The 22,662-nt window shown below is 31.9% G+C and overlaps 2 protein-coding genes across 3 annotated transcripts in view; one reads left to right on the top strand and one right to left on the bottom strand.

Moving 5' to 3' along the window:
- The window catches only part of LOC147078717 (uncharacterized), an 869,452-nt gene that overhangs the window by 38,341 nt on the left and 808,449 nt on the right, over positions 1-22,662 (top strand). The window lies entirely within an intron of this gene.
- LOC147078735 (uncharacterized) overlaps positions 1-22,662 on the bottom strand; it is a 119,215-nt gene that overhangs the window by 72,097 nt on the left and 24,456 nt on the right. For both annotated transcript variants that reach the window (XM_085960408.1, XM_085960409.1), the window contains exon 2: positions 12,912-13,142. In XM_085960408.1, the coding sequence (XP_085816534.1) occupies positions 12,912-13,142 (231 nt within the window). The remainder of the gene's footprint in view (positions 1-12,911; positions 13,143-22,662) is intronic.

The following is a 22,662-nucleotide window of genomic DNA, read 5'->3' as shown; positions in this document are numbered from 1 at the left end:
TAATAAATCGAACTTAACTTTATATAATTTAGTTTGTCAGCGTTATCTTAACGTTTCTCTTACTGTGTTAATAAATTCCGTTCCGCAGTTGCATTGCAATACCGTACTAGTTTAATGAGAGGTATTATAGTATTTTCAAATGAAACTGCCGAATTTTGCAACACACTACATACATTTATAATTATTTCTTCTTTAGCATAAGCTCCTTGTTGTGTCGATGATTTTAAGAATAGTTCAAATGGGAGATGAACTCAAATATAAAAATAATAATAAAACAATGTAACGTGACTGGACTGAACATCACAGAACGGAAAAGGTTAAAACAATGCTCGTGCAATTCACAAGTCATTCAAAACTGGTGTCATTCTTCACATTTAAAATGCGCATGTAGTTTGCTATTATTCTATAATTGAATCAAAATAATAGTTAGAAATTCATTGTAGGAACATCCAATTTTCTTCGTCAATAATATAACATAACTATCAAATTGAAAAACAATCATGACATAATGTATAAAAACCATTTTTGACTTGCTATGAAAAAGAAAGTTTACGGTTCCTGAATATGTCAGGCGATCTTTTAATGGATATTATAATTTTCGACCATTTTAGTCCAAATGTAAAAATAATAATGTTTACTTTCAACAACCCCTCCCTTCTCAAGAATGCCTCCATAAAATATATCGGCCCTTCCTACATAAACGCGAAAGATATACATAAACCTGATCGTAGTAGGTACTAGTTATCGCTGATACTTCGAATAAAATCGTTGAACTGTTTGCGGTAAATGATCGTTTTAATCTAAACAATCGATCATTTCTATTTAACGCAAACAGTATTCCCATAACACTATATATTATATTGTCGACTTTACATTAAACCAAAATCCAACAATACAACATACCCGAGAGATGCAGGTTCAAATTCCTGCGGGGCTTACTTTATTCAAAAAGATTTTTTCTATTGGTTATAATATAATATTTTCTCAGAAGTGTTTTCAATATTATGTATGTTCAATAATTAGAATGTTACATTCTTACATCTTGTGAAGTATTCGTTGAATAAAAGAAGTAATTAATTTAAAATTATTAGCAAGTTTAAGGAAGCTACAACACTAAAATATCTTGGAGTGATCCGTGACGTCGGTTAGTAATTAAAGTAATACCTACTTTGATTTAAAATACAAAAGCCGATAGCCAATAGTAGCTCAATTTAGAAACCGCTCCAGAGAGTATTATAAGAGCTATTAGTTAATAATATGTCGTCGCTGTAGGTTGGTTTGTCGAATAGACCAAAATATCAAATGTTCAGAAGGGGAAAAACAAATTTCATTATCATATATTTAAATACATGGAAGTATTTAAATTGTTATTTTTACAGCATATGAATACTGTATTCATTACAAAGTAATTTAACGAAAAGGATGGTTCTGGTCCATTTAGATACAAAAAAATCATTCTGAATTAAAAGGTCGATTTCGACGAAAACGGATATTCGACAAACCAATCCTATTTATAGCGACGATGTGTCGTAATTAAGTATGGTACCTTTAGCATAGTGGTATATGATCGTGAAAGTGAAACCCGAGAGATGCAGGCTCGAATCCTGCGAGGTGGGGGTGGGGTGTCTTACTTTTTTCACAAAGATTTGTTCTATTGGTTATAAATGTTATAATATTTAATTAAGTGTTTTCAAAAATTATATGTGTGCAATACAACATACATTAAAATAGTTTTTAATTTACGTATATCACAAATAATCTATTACAAAAATTAATGCGTTCTTCAGTCCTTATACGGAATGAGAAAGGGCTCATAAAAAATGCTTCGAAAGTAACCAACTACAACTGTCGGCCAGGTAGTTCCTGCCACGTGTCATTTGTTGATTCAGGTGTTCATCACTAATTGTTATTATTCTATATCCGGTCCGAAGATTTTTATCTCCAATTGTTTATTTGTTCGGTTTTATTCATTTATAGGTATACATTTTTTTCTGATGTCGAAAATAATATTCCAAAAACTATTTTCATTGGCCGTAAATCGAAAATAACTATGTCCGATCCAAAGAAGACCATAAATATAGGCCTCCACAGAGTGTACGTTTGATTTAACAGGTTTTTATTTTTGCGAGAAATGGATGTTAGCCACTTGCTCAACTATTCGGTCTAATACACTAGACTAGTGTTTCCCACGGTGGGGCGTACGCCCCACCGGTGGGGCATGACGCCTCAGAGGTGGGGCACCACGTTTCAGAGATACACGTTTCACATATAAACGGGAATACTCATCGGTCATACAAAAAAATGCCTGAGATGTACAAAATTGAAATAAACGCAAATTGTATGTATAATAGAATGAAACCCATTACAATTTCAATAATTATCTAAAAACACAAACTGTGCAGGAGTATAATTGTATTGTGGTATTTTGCAAATTTTTCTTTTTTTGCATTTTTAATGCATACATTTTTGCATACTGGCAATACTGATTATCGAAGTTTGACAGCTACTTCATAATAATATTATGGCTACAGGTTTGGCCAAGGCCCTGTATTATTTTAGCAAAATGAGTGAACAACCAAAATCAAAAATAAAAAAAACGTCAGTATTCGGAGGAATTTTTAAAATTTGGTTCTATACCTGCTGTGCACGACGAATGCCTACCTTTTTGTCTGCTGTGTGAAAAATCCTTTACCAATAAAACAATGAAACGAGGTCATCTTGAAGCGCATTTGAAGTCAAAACATAGTACTCATATCAATTCAGGTATTATTTTATTTCGAAATCTTAAGGAAAAATTTGGAAAACGTGCAACATTAACAAATCTATTTTCTGCCTAAACTGCAAACGTCGATCGTAGTCTTGAGGCTAGTTACCAAATTTCATTGCTCATCGCTAAATGTGGAAAAAAACCATACTATAGTAGAGGATCTAATCAAGCCATCAATATCAGCATTTCTTAAAACAGTTTTACAACAAGATGACAAACTCGTGAGGGCGATGCCGCTCAGCAACACTACCGTTTGCAGAAGAATAGACAAATTGAGTGAAAACGTTGAAATACAGCTAGTTGAAAAGCTGAAAACACGGAAATTTTCACTACAAATGGATGAATCTACTTTAAGAGACAGTGAAGTCGTGTTGCTAGCTTACGTAAGATATATTGATAGTGGGATATTTGCTCGATTGGATATAACTAATAGAGGGGACCTAAGACTGAAATTAACTAAGTTATATCCGGACATAAAATTTTCAAAAAAAGATGCCGGTGGGGCATTTGACGTTTGAAAAGGCTACGGTGGGGCATGGCATGAAGAAGGCTGGGAAACACTGCTCTAGACTCAAAAACGTACATTGAAAAATAATATGCGTATATGCCAGACCCAGCATTCGAACCTGGGACCCACGGTATTATAAGCCAACGCGTTAGCCGCAGGGCTTCGAATCATTTTTTTTTTCGTTCGGTTCAGGTTATTGTTTCGAAAAAAATAACGATTTTTACGGTTTTCTAAAAAATGTATTTTCTACCATTAGTTAGAACATTTTATGGTACTTATATAATATAATATATATTATTATAATACCCAGGTGCCACGCTCCGAAACCAATGGTTATGATGCACCCCGCACGGCCGTAGCCCTAATTTAAAAAAAAAAATTATATTATAAATTATAAGAATTATGTCGAGATACATCACGAAAACTGAAGTGGGATCATGTCAACGCGTGTATGTGAACATGTACCGAATCTAAAAAACTGATATTTCGGTTGGATTCCGGTTTTCGTTCCGACAAAAATCATGGCTTTTCCGGTTTTCGGTTCAGTTCCGGTTCGAAGGCCCCTGGTTAGCCGCTCTACCAGCCGTATATCGAAGTTTCACCGTAATTATTAATTTTAAGACCATTATAACAGAAAACCTTATAGTGCACAAAAAATTTGTGAAACATTTTAGCAAATTTGTCATTACTGGTAAACGTACCAGAATATCTTAATATTTCTTCTACAGAGTTAACATTCAAATTTGCTCAACAAATTTCTTGAACGACATTGTATCTGCCAATACATACTAAATATTAGTAATGCAGTTCATACATCATTTTAATGTTATTGGCAAGAAAACAAAAGTCATTAGACAAAACACGTAAATATTTAATGTTTTAGTGTAGGGTATCTACTGTGCCAAAATTGAATACATATTATTATGTTAACTCGTTTGTTGTGAATCTGTAGTCAGTCAAGGTTTAAACTATATGGGTACTATCTAACTAAACTATATTCACGCTTGGGAGAGGTTTTCTGGCAAAAGTTACGTCTCAAGAGATATAAACCAATAAGAAATCCCGCAAGTTTGCATTAAGTTTGCATACAAAATAATAATTAATGTACACTAGTTAAAGTAACTGACTTCTCACTGCGTCGCTTCGTTGAAGAATAATATGATATTATTTACGTTCAGTAATTATGAGGCTTCATTAAAATATGTCAGGAGAAAAAATACACCAAAAAATATAGGGTTTAGCTGTACGCCAGGGTTGGCGAACCTTTTTACGTCCGCGTGCCTAAATTTCCCAAATAATATTTTTTCGACTGTCTGCCGTGCCAAGCAGTTTTTTAAGTTTTCTAAAAAAATAGTTTTTGAGAATTCTATTTAAATAACTTAAAAATTACATTGATATTCTATCTTTCTTCGTATTTCTAGCCGAAGGCATTTCTTTTATTCTTTAAATATTTTGTTCCTTGTTTTCGAAATTCTCAAAGAGTTCGTGGAAGCATTTAAACCACTTTTCTATCATATTATATTCTCTATCACTGAACGGTTTTCCAATTTTAGAAATTATGTTACAGGCAAAATAACAAGCAGTTATTATATTTGAATGATTGCCGATAATTAATTTCATAAGGTGTGTTGATTGAATATTTTTATTTTTAATTACCCGATCATAAGAACCGACCTATTCAATTGTATTTACATTAAGCATAATGATTATTCTTGAAAAGGATTTGCCTGCTATTTTTTATACAATGCGATTTGTCATTTATACATGAATCTTGACTTTTCCGTTTGCGCATCGATTGGTAAACATAATATGAAAAACCAAAGAAAATACGCAAGGCTATGTCGTCATTATTTTTTAGTATTATATTATATAAGTAAGTAGGTAAGTAGGTACTCCTATATTTATTTGTATTTATAAAAATCAAGATAAAAGTATATAAAAATCATTTTTTTAAATATAAGTACTTATATATAAAATAGTACTTAATATCTTTTCTCTTCAAAATGAAACATTCGCGTGCCATGCAAAATCATCTCGCGTGTCACTAGTGACACGCGTGCCATAGGTTCGCCATCCCTGCTCTACGCCTTTCTCTAGTAATCAGTGTTGCCAACTATCGTTGACAAAAATATGCCGGACGAGGTACGAAAACAAGTTATTCTGCAAGAAAAAACGCTAGATTTTATGAAAATAAAATTGCAATTAAATTTACTTATTCTACCAAGAACGAAGTCAATACCTGACCTTCGCATATCGAAAAAAAGGGCAAAAATCACAAAAATGTCTTTAGGTACGTGTAAAGTCAACAGATTTAAAAAATACTAGCAAATACCATCGTATAGAATAGTATAGAATATAGATAATATGAAAGTATAATATTATATCAGTCTCACGGCCTGAATATAATCGGCCTTGGACATAATAGGTACTATTATAAAAATCTATCTAGACAGCATTTGGACTGAAACTTTTCTGTGTCATTTTTAATACCGTCGCACGAGAAAGAGGAAAAAACTTACATTTTCATATACATCATAATATGAATATGTAAGCTGTTTTCTTTATATTTTATTTTCAATATTCAAATTACTTCATTCACTTATTTTTATTTCTCCTGTAATGCTCCCATTCGCTGAACGAACCGTTAAAGAAATTTTCCCAAAGTCAAAACACGAAATCGTGGTTCATGTACGTTTTGGTATATTTGTTTATATTATGGCCATACAAAATATCTAAGCTTGCTCAACTGTCAAAAACACTCGTCATGGCTTTGGAACATGCCGGCAAATGTTGTAGGAAAATTTCCAACATGGGATATATGAGGATACAACAATAAATTGATTTCTAAACCCACAAAAGGCAACGAAAATTTTGTATTAGATATTAATAAAATGACATTTCATCTTCAAGTAGTTTTAATAAAGTATTGATTTTATGTCAGAGCCGAAAACTTAATAGGTACCTCACTAAACAGGAGAAAATGCTTAACTGAATACAATTATTATTTTTTTAATATTAAGTTACTAGGAAAACAAAACAATTGCGGTTTATATATACCCTTTAAATTTATAACTTTTCATTATGTTGTCAAGTTTATTAACTTTGCTAGCTGTTTCAAGGACTACATGTAAATTGTATGTATTAAATTTCGCCGTACCACAGTTCACCGTAAGCTGTATTGGCGGAAAGAGATAGCCGTATATGATCGACATTAAAAACGCGTTGTTTGTGGATTACCTGTGGACACCTTATCACTGCCAGTCAATTTTTACCAAGTGGACACTCGTAGGCTAGCTATTTTTTAGAATAAATTAAATCCCTTAAAAAATATGAAATAGGAACATTATGATAGATATTTGTGAAAATTTACCAAAATAATATAAACAATTCTGTGATTTCGCTTGAACTTTATAATATGTTCATATTATGGTACGCGTGTAGCCAAAGCAAACAAACAGAACGAATTAATGCGACACTTAACACGGCAAAGCTAACGAACCCGCATTAAACAAAACATGCTTATTGTCACAATAACGTCCAATGGATACCGCATTAATAATCGACAAACTTTGATAAATCCCTTTGAACCGGCTTACATAAAAAATATCCAATGTGTCGTTCAACAGTAATGACTCACTCAAATGAGTGACATCTCTTACCCGGGAAATCCTTGACGAAGAGAGAGACTGGTTTTACATGTGAGTCTTCGCCACAGGATTTAATATACCTATTGAAAGAAAAACAATTAACAGAAAGTATCCAACGCCAATCCAATGTCGATCACATCCTCTGGAAGTGTCCCCATATGTCGGTTGAAAGGGAAGTGCTTCTCAAGTCGATCCGACCCTCAGTTGGACCGGTCGGCCATTGCGACTTGGTATGTACGAGGGAAAATTTCTCAGCTTTTAAAAGGTTTGCTGCATTTTACGGCGAGCGAGGTCTTTTCTCATCGAGAATTGACCGTATTACAGTATATCGAAGAAGAGATCACACACACTAGTGCACGCCAACCAAGGTCTTGGAAAGTTGCTCCTGGGACAGTTTCGGCACAAATTTTAAGAGCACCTAACGTTCGTTACACCATGGTATACGCCTGCATAACGGGTGTGGAGACGTGGAGGGTGGTAGAGGGAAAAGCAAGTATCCAACGCAAAACAATGAAATTATACTAAATATTAATATTACATTAATTTTTATATGTACCTACCTATCGATATTATTATGTTAAGCATTGTGACGAGACGAAATTGTACGTACGCTATAGTTCAGAAGGGACCTGAGTAAGTGACGGTAACAAAAGCAATAATAATATTACATTATGTATTTGTCTTGATTTATCTGTCTGTAACGTATGAGCTCTCTCTCTGGCGCACGTAAATTTTCATAAAAAATAATCTGCATCTTTATTGCGCGATCGCATAAATAGAAACACCCACGTTGTATCCCTTTCATGTGCACTAAGTCCCGTCTATGCATTTCTCTCACACGCTTCATAACCCGTTCAATGTATTAAAATTCCGTTATTTTTATTAATAAATTGGCGACGGGGAATTAATTCTTAAATCGTGTAAAAATTACTAAGAAACGTTACCCATTTACTTGAAAAAGAAAACATGTCAATGACTATATTATTATTATTAGTAATAAAACAATAAACATGACATTAAATGGACGCATGTTGACTTTTTATGACAAATTATATTTTGTTCTGCACGCGTCAATTGCACAATCTTCGCGTCGCGTAGTCACGATCGTTTTAGACCATGCCCAAAGTATAGCCTTAAGTGATGTCTATTGAAATATTTTTTTCCGAAAATTTATAAATTTCCTCCAGAACCTCTTTTAGGTCTTTTTGACAAAAAAATACTGATCCAGGCTTAAATAAAGATTTATAATAATTCTCACTGTTTTACAACTGTCAATAATTAACACAATGTTAATTATGTCTCTTCAATTTTTTTCCATGTGTGTAAACATGAATAAGATCATTAAGTTCAGTGCACAACTGAAAAGGATCAACACATTCTAGGATCAACGATTCAAGAGTGACTAAAGAGATTGCACGTACTTTCGATCATTCCGAATTAATCACTAAATCGTGAGAGCTTTTGTTAAAATATTTTTTGTATCTAAATAAATAATTCTTACGGTCATAGTTTTGAATTTAGAAAGGGGTGATCAAAAAAACCAGTTGTCCCAGGTCTCACTTTTTCTCTGAAAGACTCTGCGTATATAATATACGGGGTGTGTGCACATACTCGTATATCTAACTACTGCCTGTTATTAATTGGAAGGTAATATTAATATAGGTAATATAACAGTTCTTATCAAAAGATTAGTTAAGTTTTACTTAATAGGGTAAACCGAACTTTTTTGAAAATCATATGAGTAATTACATTACCTGTTATACAGTCTGGAAACAATATTTTTGGCGGTAGAACACCGGTAATGGAAAAATAATATATTATTAATATCCGTCTAATTCAGACTACTTAGCGTTGACTAACATAATAAATTCACATGTTACCTGCTCGGTAAGTTTTGTCAATTCACAAACACACTTCGGCAGCATTAAAGCATCATTAATTATTAAAATGCAGATGGGGAACGCAAAGGTTAACGATACAAGTAAAATCACTTCAAATTTTTAATTAAACGCGTACAATATGAACGCGTTTGCCATCTGCAAAATTTATTATTACCGTAACTAGGGCGTTTTTTTATGCTGAGAACACAGTAAAAAAATAATGAAATCATAATCTATATTTGTTACAGTGATGTAAAAGTTATACTGTCTTCACCAGGGATGTCAATAAGGTCGATCGCCAAATATATTCAATTTATTTTTTCATAATTTGGAAGTATAATAGGATTATATTTACTATACAAATTATTAATATTATTACAATAAAACAGATAGCAGTAATATAATTATAATATATTTGGTAGCACTACTGTCATCTATTTTACAACGTTTTTATTAGGTCGTATTCTTGTTTTCCGGTGGTTGTTTATCCAGGACAAATCTTGCAATCGATTTTTAACTAACTTCCCGACTAGCTAGATATTTGAAACTTTTAGAATATATCAGAACACGATGCCAAAGCATTCGTTTAATACTTTTAGCCATCTTTAAGTAGAATTGAATTCATTTTCAGTTAATTCTGTTTTGTATGAAAAGTTATTTCGGAAGAAATCTGTAAAAAATAAAACACTTATTATTGGTTGCATGGGGTCTGGGGACCTAGCAATTAAATTATTAATATATACGTGCGTTACTGTGGAAATCAAAATTACATTTCAGTGTTATTTCTATCAAGTGCAAATTTTTTTGATCGTTTAAGCTAGTCAAGTCAAGTATATGATTCAACAGAAAATTTAAAAACGTTGTATATAAAAAGTTCTTTTTATCTTGTAATTATTTATATTTAATATGTATGTATATCATTACTTAGGGCAGTGGCTCATTTCGTAGGAGTGATTTCTAAGAGGATATCACTTCAAACTGGCAAACAAAATTGACATATTTGTTAAGCCATTAGTCATTATTTGTCTGAATAATTATCGATTTGTAATAATTTATTATAAAATTGTAGACACTTTACAAAGTAGGGATCTATTTTTATATGTAATGTATCATTACGTAGGGCAGTTACTCATTTCGTTGGAGTGGTTTCTAAGAGGATATCACTACAAACTGTAAAGCAAAATTACATATTTGTTGAGCCATTAGTCATTATTTGTCTGAATAATTTTCGATTTGTAATAATTTATTATAAAATTGTAGACACTTTACAAAGTAGGGATCTATTTTTATATGTAATGTATCATTACGTAGGGCAGTTACTCATTTCGTTGGAGTGGTTTCTAAGAGGATATCACTACAAACTGTAAAGCAAAATTACATATTTGTTAAGCCATTAGTCATTATTTGTCTGAATAATTGTCGATTTGTAATAATTTATTACAAAATTGTAGACACTTTACAAAGTAGGGATCTATTTTTATATTTAATATATTATCATTACGTAGGGCAGTTACTCATTTCCTTGGAATGGTTACTAAGAGGATATCACTACAAACTGTAAAGCAAAATTAAAATGTTTTTTAAGCCATTACTCATTATTTGTTTGAATAATAATTGTCGATTTGTAATAATTTATTACAAAATTGTAGACACTTTACAAAGTAGGGATCTATTTTTATATGTAATGTATCATTACGTAGGGCAGTTACTCATTTCGTTGGAGTGGTTTCTAAGAGGATATCACTACAAACTATAAAGCAAAATTACATATTTGTTAAGCCATTAGTCATTATTTGTCTGAATAATTATCGATTTGTAATAATTTATTATAAAATTGTAGACACTTTACAAAGTAGGGATCTATTTTTATATGTAATGTATCATTACGTAGGGCAGTTACTCATTTCGTTGGAGTGGTTTCTAAGAGGATATCACTACAAACTGTAAAGCAAAATTACATATTTGTTAAGCCATTAGTCATTATTTGTCTGAATAATTGTCGATTTGTAATAATTTATTACAAAATTGTAGACACTTTACAAAGTAGGGATCTATTTTTATATTTAATATAATATTATCATTACGTAGGGTAGGTAGTTACTCATTTCCTTGGAATGGTTACTAAGAGGATATCACTACAAACTGTAAAGCAAAATTAAAATGTTTTTTAAGCCATTAGTCATTATTTGTCTGAATAATAATTGTCGATTTGAAATAAATTATTATAAAATTGTAGACACCTCCTTACAATATAGGGATAAATAATTCAAGCTTAGTAGTATTCGGAAGCTCAAAATACAATATAGGTATGTATTCAAAATAAAATAACTACAAAGTTGTAGTTATGTAATAAAAAAAATCTATGTACAACCCTTTATTTAATTATTTTAGTAAGATTCTATTTTGGTTTAAAAATATATCTATTATATACTATACTTATATAAATATATATTATATATATATATAGATGTCCTTAATTTCAGAAAAAGTAGATCGCGGAGGATTTTTCTTCTCGAAAATAGATCTTATGTAAAATTTAGTTGACACCCCTGGTCTACACACTGGTAGGATCTATTCCTATCCCAACTAAGGAACACAATAGTATATCTTCCTAATATCTCTGGATCCAAGACAACTTGCGTAACAGATGTATTCTATGTTAAAAAACGGTAACTCGACATTAGGCGAATCTTAAGATGCTATCCACATATTTTCACCCTTCGCGACCACGAATTATTGAAAATATTTTGCATAATAATGACAACTCGCGGAGTTATCTAATTGACTCGGCCAAAAGAAATAATGTTTAAAAACGTTATTTTTGACGTTTGAGAACATATCGCGTAGAATATGACATATTTGTTGCATTTATTCATGATTTAGGAGTTACGTTAAAATAGATCAGCTGGTGACATAATATAACTATTACTGAGAAAAATCAACATCATATAAACTCTTTGTCAACGACAAAAAATTGATAATCGAAAAAGTAGTGACACTCCACAGAAAAATGCATTGTTCATGCAAAATAAACTTCTAATCTAAAACAGTATTAGTTATATTGCAAAAATGTCTACGCTAGAAAGCTTCAGTTGACAGCTTATGAAAAAAAAATAGCTACGCATCTAATTCTTCAACTTTCTGGAAAGCGAGTGTCTTCTGCGTTTCGTGTACATCGCAAATGAAAAGGGTACATAGATCCAAAATTATCAAATTAGAAAAAACATTGGGAGCTTAATTAGGTATTAATATTTTATAATACATCGATGCAATACCTGTTTTTTTAAATTTAATAACGTTATAATATTAATACTATCGACAAAAGGTACTTGATGGAATTTAAATTTGACACTGACAGTGTGTATTTTCCTTTTATTTGGTTAGTGCACATAGTGCCTGAAGATGCCGAAAGGCGAAACCCGGGTCGCAAAAAAACGACTCAAATGGAATAGTACAAAACTTAAATCCATTCGAATTTAATAACGTTATATTTTGCATGTTTATTTTTAAAAGAAACAACGAATTCTTTCGTTGACATAAAAAAATTAATAAGGTTAATATAATAGTATCTTGTTTCAATTTATTTTGAATTTAAGTATATTATTGAGAATATAAACAAATACTAGTATGTATACAATTTATAGGTAATAGTTACAAGTAAATTAAACATTTATTTTCATTTAAAAATGCTACATCATTAATTATTAACATCGTCAACGAAAAATATATGCGTTTAAAATATTTATCTTCTAACGTTTTAGGATTTGGAAACCGCAACAATATCGATTTGGATATTTTAATCACGTGAGTGCTAAAAAATATGTATTTATTTTTATCCCTACATACTTAAAATAAATACTTTCAACTATGTATCGAATGTATTATTTTATTTGTTTTAAAGATTGTGAGGCTTCGATTTTTTCAAGATTTCATACAGGGACGGTCCTGTGATATGGGATTGACGTTGAAAAGAATCTTTGAAATACCGAGGATCAAATAAATTAAGAATTGATAAACCGACATTGATTTATTCCTGCCATCGAAAATAAATAATAGTGATGTATAATTGTTATCTAAATTTATTAAATAAATAACACTTGTATACTTACGAGAAGCCTTATATTCGAGGTCCAGTTTTCCCTTGAATATACCCATATCTTGGGGTTTTAGTGGAGGAATCCATTGATATACAGGATTGCTCTTTTCTTTGAAAAACCACTTAATGACTAGTCCACTACTGTTTTTAAGCGTGTATTCGCAATCCAGCACCACAGACTCCTGACCCCCTAACTCCACCAGCGGTGGAACTACGAGCCTCTTTATTTGGACGGCAGCACAGCCTGAAAGGAGAAGAAAAAAAAGTGTTAAAGATAAAATGATATATAAGATATTATATATATAAAGAGGTCGCAAATTGGGGAATCAACAACTTTTGAGAGTAGGTTCAATAAAGATGACACATGTTTCGCCTGCGACACTAACATATTATCTACTAACTGTATGGGGATAAACAAGTCAATCCGTGTCAGCATATTGATTGGCGGTATTAAATAACTGACCGCAATTATAAATCCCTAATATCCATTTCCCGTAATTTCCAATTATGGCAAACTCAGTAAATAGCTGACTGCAATGATAACGCATATCCGTTTTCCACATAGCTATATCCGATGACGCAAACATATAAAATAGCTGACTCAATTATAATAGTTATTTCCTAAATATAATTTTTAGATATTGTTTTGACTGTGAGTACCTACGTCAATAAATAGCGTATCATAATTCTTTGGACATGTCACTCGAATATAAGTTCCCGGTCTGTTAGTATCTCAGTCTATATATCGCTCCGCACAACATCTCATCCTACCGAGATTCGGACCTCGGAATATAAGATTATAAGTAAATGTTAAATTTCTAAAATTACATGTAGTTTTAAATATGTATTTAATCCTACGTATTTGATAAATAATAGTTAAAAACTATTCCTCGTAAACAAGGATATAATGTTATTTATACAACGTCCACTCTGTCTATGGAGGCCTTCGGAAAATTGTATTTTTTTTAACTTACTACTTTCATATATGTAGCATTATTTTAAGTTTAATGTTAATAATACGTAGCACGATTTTTCATGTTAGGTATAAGTAGATTTTTATCATATAGAACGTGTCTCTAGAGTGTTTTGTTTTTCCAAAACTCCAAATTATATTGGTGGTACTACACAATAATACTCTAATCGTGTCACGTTAATTTGACATATTGTCAACCTGTAATTACTTCACTTAATTTAATTAGCTCAGCAGTTAATGCGATTAACATTTAAAGTAGTGGATAGTTACCTAACTGTGGATATTACTATTATTAGTTTTTAACATCGTTCTATCTTGTTTTTATATTATGCGGGAAGTGGTTGTAAATAATTGTCTGAACCCAAATTTATATATTGGTAATAGAGGGAATGTAAGAAAAATATATTAAACAAGTACATGATCTAGATTCAGACTTTAGATATAGATAACTATAAAATTATGTTAACGCGCGTGATTGAACATGTACCTAACCGATTTTTTTTAAACGGTACATGTTCAAACACGCGCGTTAACATCATTTTAATCCCTACTTCAATTATAGTTTGTCAATTTATGGCTACGGCCGAATGTTGTAGCTTAACCACTGGGGAATGCCAAAAGAAATGGCGTATTTCAAAAAAACACTACCTCATTCTTAGGTCAATAATTATTATAAAGCAATCATTATTCGTAGGATGTTTATTTTATCACACTTGAATAGTCAAAGACATAGCTTATAATGAGTATATTTAGAATTATCTTCAAATGTGTTAATCTTGCTCATTTTTTGAATAATAAAAAGCCTAATTCTTGTCAAATTTGGGATCACAGAGATTATCAATATATTTTTTTATCGTAAATATTTCACTATAATTATGTCGATATAAATTATACTGATGGTTTTATAAATGCGTTTAAAAATTAATAAACGTAAAAAATCTTAACACCACTGCACATGTATGTACTGAAATATCGATACCCTAGTTCTATAGGGAAATAACTCAAAATACCTTGTTCCAAGATAATGGCTTTTGAAAATTTTGAACAAATTTTCATTTCGATGTTAAAGCCTTGATTTTTGAAGTAAATGTATTTATTTTTTTATTTGGTTCAAATGAACTTAGCAATGCAAAATGAAATGTTACAGTTTAACAAATAATTAACTCAGACATTCCCGTTAATATTTGAATTAATGATTAATCCCAAAAACGGTTTTTCGAGTTTTTGACCCGTTGAATAGATTTTTAAATTTTTTTTTATTGAATTATGAAGATACAACCGTTCTACATTGAATGGCATTATTAACTCAAAACCTTGAAATTTTGACTTGTTTCCCTATAGAACTAGGGTATCGATATGACTATATTCTAAAACATTAGAGCGAGAGGTTTAAAAGAATACTATTTTATGTATTTATGTAATAAAAATACTTTATGCAGTCATCAAATGTTTATAATAAATATAAAGGATAATAAGGCTTCAAAATTATATAAATAGATTATCTACAACGTTTAAGGTATGTCCAGGATCATATTTTGAAAATAGAAAAAAAGCTCAATTTTGACCCACGCTGAGCACGTCCGCCCCTAAACCTTTTAAAACAGAATGTGCAACTATGTATTTTTTTTTTATAAATAATTAATATTAGTTAATTATTTTACGTGACAGGGTTGGAGACGGCCTTTTATCTTTGAGAGGGTAGTCTTGTAGAGAATCAATGTTGCTGTTAAATAAAATGTGATACAGAGGCTGAGATATAATGAGGACCTATATGTATTTACTTTATGGGGACAAAACGAGCATGTGGCAAATAATAATGCAAAGACTACGACGCATCGAGAAGGTACTGGTGAAGCTACCAGAATGCCGGGCTATGTACGCTGAGATGAATAAACCGTGCTACAGGTAATTTGAAGAAGATCAAGTCAAAACAAAGTGGTAACACGAGATCGTCCGGGATGTATAAAGATTCTGGACGACTCCAAGACTCCCGATAGAATGTAAAGTCGTTAATGACGTTAATTTAATTAATGTACGTATTTTTCATTAAATTTGGTGCATTGGCAAAACCCCGTAGTGGAACCATATTTTTGCTGAACAGCTAAATAAATAAATTTGCGATTTCATTTGATTTACGCGAGCTTAACCTTTGAGTTATCTCAGTTGACAATGGTGCCATTAATACGGTATACCTAGGGTAACCATATTATTTAAGGGGAGATATTGAGGACTTTATTACGATTAACCCTGTGAGTAGAATTAAACTATTGGTATTTCTAAGCGGCCAGTTGTATTTCTTAACGTACCTATAACTACGTATTTGTATTCGACAATCCGGGTCGGTCACCTATCACATAAAAAAGATGTTAAAAAAAGTGTTACATTATAACCTTAAATATTTAACCATTATAACTTTTGGACGAATAAACATGGCAAAACTAAAATATTACACTGTGTAAACAAATAAGTGCACTGACAGAAAACCTCACTAACTGGTCAGAACCGCAAGATCGGTAAAACGGGTGTGAGAAAATAGGCCTCGACAACTGTGTTCGCGCAGCCATTTTATGTAAACACAACTCTCGTGATATCTCAACTAGATCGAACGTTTACATTAAATCATTCATTATTCAATAAACAAAACAATAAAAGAAACGATTCCCTTCGATAATTTCGCTCTGAACACACTCACTGGCTAAACACTGAAACTTTTTTTTTTGGTGTGAGAGTTTTTTAAAACTTCCCTGGGCTGCCAATCGTAGTTTTTGCTTGGAATTATTTGTTAGAGTTTTTTCAAACTGTCAATCGAAAGTTTCCCTAACAAATCAGATGTAAAAGAGATTTTTTCTACTTGTCAACGTAATATAAATAATAAGGATAAACGTGTTTTTAATAGAAAATAAATCTATTGGTCACCATGCGAAAATACGGTACTGTCCTCTACAATAGAGGACAATAATAATGTCTACCGTAAGTATAGTTAACTATGTAAAGTATAGTGTACACCAGTGGTGGCGAACCTATGGCATACGGAATAATTTTGCATGGCACGCGAAATTTTTATTTTGAAGAGAGAAAAAAACCTATAATAATAATAAATGACAGGTATAAAAAATAGCCGGCAAATACTCTTCAACAATAAGCATTACTTTTAATATAAATACATATTTGCATAGATCGGTTCTTAGACTTTATGCATCACATATAATATTACCACACTAACCTCATCAGGCGACGGGGGATGCCGCCCCGCGAACCTCTAATTTTGATCGATTTACAATGCTTGAGACCACTGTAGCGAGAGAATGCCTGATCTGATCGGAGCAATTCTCGTGTCAATTTGTGCGATAAGAACCAAACTAATTACCTAATAAATTTAGAAACAATTTAAATTACCCACAAAAATGACTGCACCAAATAAGAAATAAAAACTTGGTGAAGCTAGTAGTAGTAATTCTAGCAGATCGATTCAAAATTGGTGGACCGAAATGTATGGCGTAATTGAAAAAAGTAATAAAGCTAATGTGTGTTATATTCCGTGAGTGGTATTTAGAACATTATCATTTTTAATTTTTAAAAACTATTTTTTCCTCATGAAAAACTGCTCGGCACCTCAGACAGTTGAAAAATAATATTTGGGAAAATTTGGCACGCGTACATTAAAAGGATCGCCAAACCCTGGTGTATACAATATATCGTTTTATTGATCCAATACCTACTTCAAAATCATATCCGTTCTAAGTCTACTTTTTTACCTAAGCTCTCACAAAACTGCCTCGATCATGCCTCGACCGTATTTTGGCAAAAGCTTCAAAAACATTTACGAAGCCTTTTCGCTAAGCTTTCCGGAGCCTATTACATTTATATACGAAACAACCTTCTGGTGAAACTTTAAGTTGGAAATTTGTTCCGACACGACTCGATTTACTCCAATAAAAGCCAAGTATTGTACCTGTCCGCGTATCAATGGGGGTGAATTTTGGATATTTTGCTGTATTTCCATATAAATTAGGAAAGTTGTTGTTAATTGGATACTACGCGAAGATACATAATTCAAGTGAATAATTTGTTTATTTTCCACTTTGTAAGTATTTGAATCTTGCATTCTAACTTCTCGATTTGTATATAAAACCGAAAACAGAACTGGTAAATTAGTCTTAGCGTGAAAATAAAGATAGGTAAGAGTAGCGTAATATTTTTTTACTTATATACTTCAGAAACATAACATATAAACCTTTAAAAAAAAACAATTATATATATACATATAGGTATATATCGAAAGAGACTTCAACCTACAACGGCTATGACCAGAGAACTCAGAAATAATGGGAACTGAAATACCTAACGTGTGTGGAAGAATACGGGATAAACACGTTAAACACGTGTCAAGAATACGTCATACGTCGAATACTAACAACTGCTCTCGGTTAATGCACTGAGGCTCATTTAATATTGGTGTATTGAAGGTTGCAACACACTATTGCGTGTCTATAATGCGTGGTTCAATTTCGTAGGACACTCACACGTTCAAAATCATGTGTCAAAATGTACAGTATTGGGATATAGCCTATCGAAATTCTATTTATCCATCTGTTCTGTGGCTACGACCGTCTCAAGCCCGGCGTTATGCTTTACCAAACCGAAATTTAAATATCGCATCATAGTAGGTATTGTTACGATCATATAATAAAAATAACGTCATATAAGTGCGAAACACAGTCGCTATACACCAAGACTTTGAAGACAGATTTGGCTTATGGCTTAATGACCGTTCAATGCCCTCAAATATCACTAATATTGAATGCGCGTCTCGTTTACGTGACTCATACAGTCCACTCAAATTAACAATGATCATTACATAAACTAAAAAGTAAATTTAGTACTTGCTAAAAGCTCACTATGCGAGCGAAAACTCGCGTGGTGAATACCAAGTGATGAACGCATTTTATAAATCGTATATTATGTAGGTAAGTAGATACTTAGTTTAAACTCTCCAACCGAATCAAATAATGCACTTAACTTCTCATTACTATGCATAAGTATTTCCGCTACCAAAATGTTTAAATGAATATACAATGAAAGCTTCCGAGAGCTTTTTATTATTCATTAGTATTTCTAACAAATTAAAATGCACATATGATTAAAATACTCTCAGGCCGGAATAAATAAAACTAATTTGCCGAGATTGATAAATTACTTGCCAGAAAACATTTTTATTTTAATATACCTACTTACATAATTAGTTTTCATAATTAAATTACTTGAGACAGAATATAGAATATTTTTTAATGTAAGATTATTTTTATTGAAAATTAATACAATATAATGAAGGGATGCCATATCAGTGGATACCAGAAAACCTGGACTGGAATGAGGCCATAAAAAAAATGTGCTAAAGCAAGTGGATAGATTTTCACCATAGGGCATCCCTACAAAAGGAGAAATGAAGTAAGTCCATTCTACCATCCCCACAGTTGGTACCCTGGTTTGTAGTCTCATTTTAAGAGAAATGAGCTTCAGCTGATACTGAGGCTAAGAACAGGTCACACAATGGGTAAACTATTTGATGTCCTCGTGGGAAGAAGCGATTCGCAGCTCTGCGATGAATCTGTTGTTTTGGAGGATATTGTACACATAGCTGTAGAGTGCCCCAAAATATGAACGACATAGAGTACAGCTGCGAATTGCGGATATCTTTGAAAATGTCCACGCAAAATTATAAAAATTCAAAATGCTTCGCAAAATTGTAAAGTTCTTTAATAGAATTGGAGTGAGGACCTGATCGGTGGATCCCTTTCTAGAAGATAAGAGGCAATATGAAAGCTAGTACCAGGCAACGCCTCGGTAAAATCATAAAAAAAACCCTGAGGGACAGTCATATTATAAAAACTATAGGAAAAGATTCATTCCAACGATTTGATATATTTTAAAGGGTATTTGTCATTGTTTCTGGATGGGAGACCATCGTATTTAAATAGACAAATTAATAAAATACTTCTTCCACGACCGCTATTTTTATAAATAATATATTTACATCTTATTGTTTGATAAATATCTCTGCGCATGCGCCAATCCAAGACAATAATTTACTATTAAACATTTGTTTTTTTACTTTATTCTTTAGTGGTTTATACTTTAATATTAATTAAATGTAAAATACAATGTTTTGACATTGTTGCGAAAACGATAGCAGAGCAGCATTCATAATTACTAATTGTGACTTGTCATCTGTCAAGGGTGTTTGCTACCTGGAATTCCACTCTGCTATAAATATCCCAACCAAGATCGCATTCAAGATGCAATAGATAAACTCCAAACTCCAATATAGTCAGGCCGCGGCATGATAATATAAATTTCTATCGTAGTGCTAGTTGAATTCGCAGTTGAACAATAACTAGCACTACCATCAAAACTCGAAATTGTGCCGCGGCCAGAATATAAACTAGTAATTCGTACTTAGAAGTTAGAACTGTGGTTACGTAAATTGCAAAATATGTTGATAAGAATTTATTTATACCTCCAAAAATCATAGTTTCTTTACGCGCCATGGCTATAAAACGATGGCCACGTGGCTTAATTCTATAACATCGCGGTTCCCATTTTCAAATCCTGGGTCTGGCAAGTACACGTATTGTTTTTTGTTTTTAATTTATGTATGAGTCACAGTACGGACCCAATAGGTTGAGCAAGTGGCTGACATCCATTTCTCGTAAAAACAAATCTATTAATATCGTACTCAACTCTGTGGAGGCCCATATGGTCTTATTAGGATCGAACATAGTCAAAAAAAATTTTTTTAATTACTTTGTCAATAAACAATACATACATACTAACTTAATAGTGTTTTCCATAAAATCAACTAATACTAAATAATATTATAATGAGAGCTATGAATAACAATTCCGTTAAAATGTTTTGCTTGAGGACTACTTACCTAGTAAATAATATCTAAATAATTGTATCTACATTATACTCACTGTCATACCCATCAAAATTGATAAATTATAATCCACTTGGTGTGATCATAGCCACAAAAATCAATTCGAAAAGTGATAGTGTATATTATTTTTTTTTGTTTTGTTAAAATAACACAATGATACCACCCCCAAGGCGTTCCGAATTTCACACCGTGAATAATAAACACGTGCCACAACTGAAGGGTAGGTGAATTTCTGATACCCGCAAACTTGAAATAGAAATATGAGCTTGGTGAATAATTTTCTAGGAAATGTTTATTACAATTCAACATATTTTTCCTAACCTTCCACAAAACCAGGCCGCAGTTACGCTATCAAAATCTAAATATTGAATCTATACAGCCTATGTAAATAAATAAACATTACATAACAAAACACAGGTTTTGAAACAATGTTTAGTAAATAATATACAGTGTTCTATCGTAAAAAAAAATATTTGAAAAACAATTCAATACCATTAGATTTTGAAACTGAAATTAATGTGTCACCACAGAACAGATTAATAAGATAGAAATGCGAAAGATAGCCAGCGATGGCTTACCTTTTAATGTCCATCTGCCTTATTATTGATATTATTAAGGCGTATTATAAGATTTGATTGCATTTGATGTAGGTACCTATATTTTACTATGACATACACTCATTTTAAATTCTAAATTAACCTAATGATTTCGGACCGTTTTTCGAGTAGGTATTTCATTGTATATTTGGATAATAATATTATATTATACTTAACGGGACCGTCCCATTTTAAGGTAGCCTATCCCGTTGTCCCCAAGCACAGTTTCGGGACGCCGAAATGTCCCGTTTTCGGAAAGAGAGCAACCACGGTAACAATTTTAAAAAAAGGCGCGAAAAATCAAAAAATCGATTAAAAAAACACAGTTGCAAGTCGCAGTAATTTCTTCTTAAAAAGCAATGTTAATTACCAAAATAAATTGTAAGAAGTCCTGCCAAGAATTACATTCTTATTTGAAATCAAAACCAAATAATATGTACTTTGTTCAATTACATATTTCCATATTGTGATCATTCATATTCTTTTCATTAATAAATAAAAATTAGTAAGAAATATGCGTTTTCTTGAATACAAATACTATTACCTAAAAATTAGTAGATGTCCCGTTTTGAGGGAAAAAATAAATGCTCATGTTAATTATACTACATACTATGTTTATACATTGACATATAAGCGTATCCACACGTTCCACCGATAAATAAAGTTCAAAATCAAAACAGCAAACTATAATAATTAATTATCATTGTCGGCTCAAATATTGCGTCAAGGTCCGGAAGGGGTGATTTCGGACAAAGGTCGTCAAATTAACCCCACAGAGCAAGCTGAGATATATAAATATATTATAATATATAATGAAAGCGTAAGAATAATTATTTTATTAATTAAAACTTCATGCGAAACGCTTTGTCACGTCACACGGACTAACAGTATTGTACCGAAAAGTGTTTTACAAACTCTGTTATACTCAATTAAACAAAAAACAATACTTATCTAAGTACATACAAAAAACTTACTTAGTTTACTAATTAAGTTTTGAGATGATCACGTTTTAATATCTGTACCTCAGAGGCAGACGGATGCAACTCCGTTTTTGGGGAAAATGAGTTTTTTTTAAGAATCGTCATGCTAAAGGCTTTATCTATTAGTGGCAGAGAGATGAAAGTCTTAGTCCAAGATATGCATAGAATAAAGATGCAAGTGCCAAACCTACCTTAGAGGCAGAAGGATGCAAATCCAATAATCCACTAAAATAAAATTCTCTCAAACCGTCTGCAATATGTACTAGACGAGAACC

This window comes from Rhyacophila brunnea, unplaced genomic scaffold (assembly GCF_057557595.1).
Source record: "Rhyacophila brunnea isolate RB1 unplaced genomic scaffold, BYU_Rbru_1.0 scaffold_11, whole genome shotgun sequence".
Lineage (NCBI taxonomy): Eukaryota > Metazoa > Arthropoda > Insecta > Trichoptera > Rhyacophilidae > Rhyacophila > Rhyacophila brunnea.
Note: the sequence above shows the minus strand (reverse complement) of the source record. Positions and strands in the feature narration are given on the sequence as shown.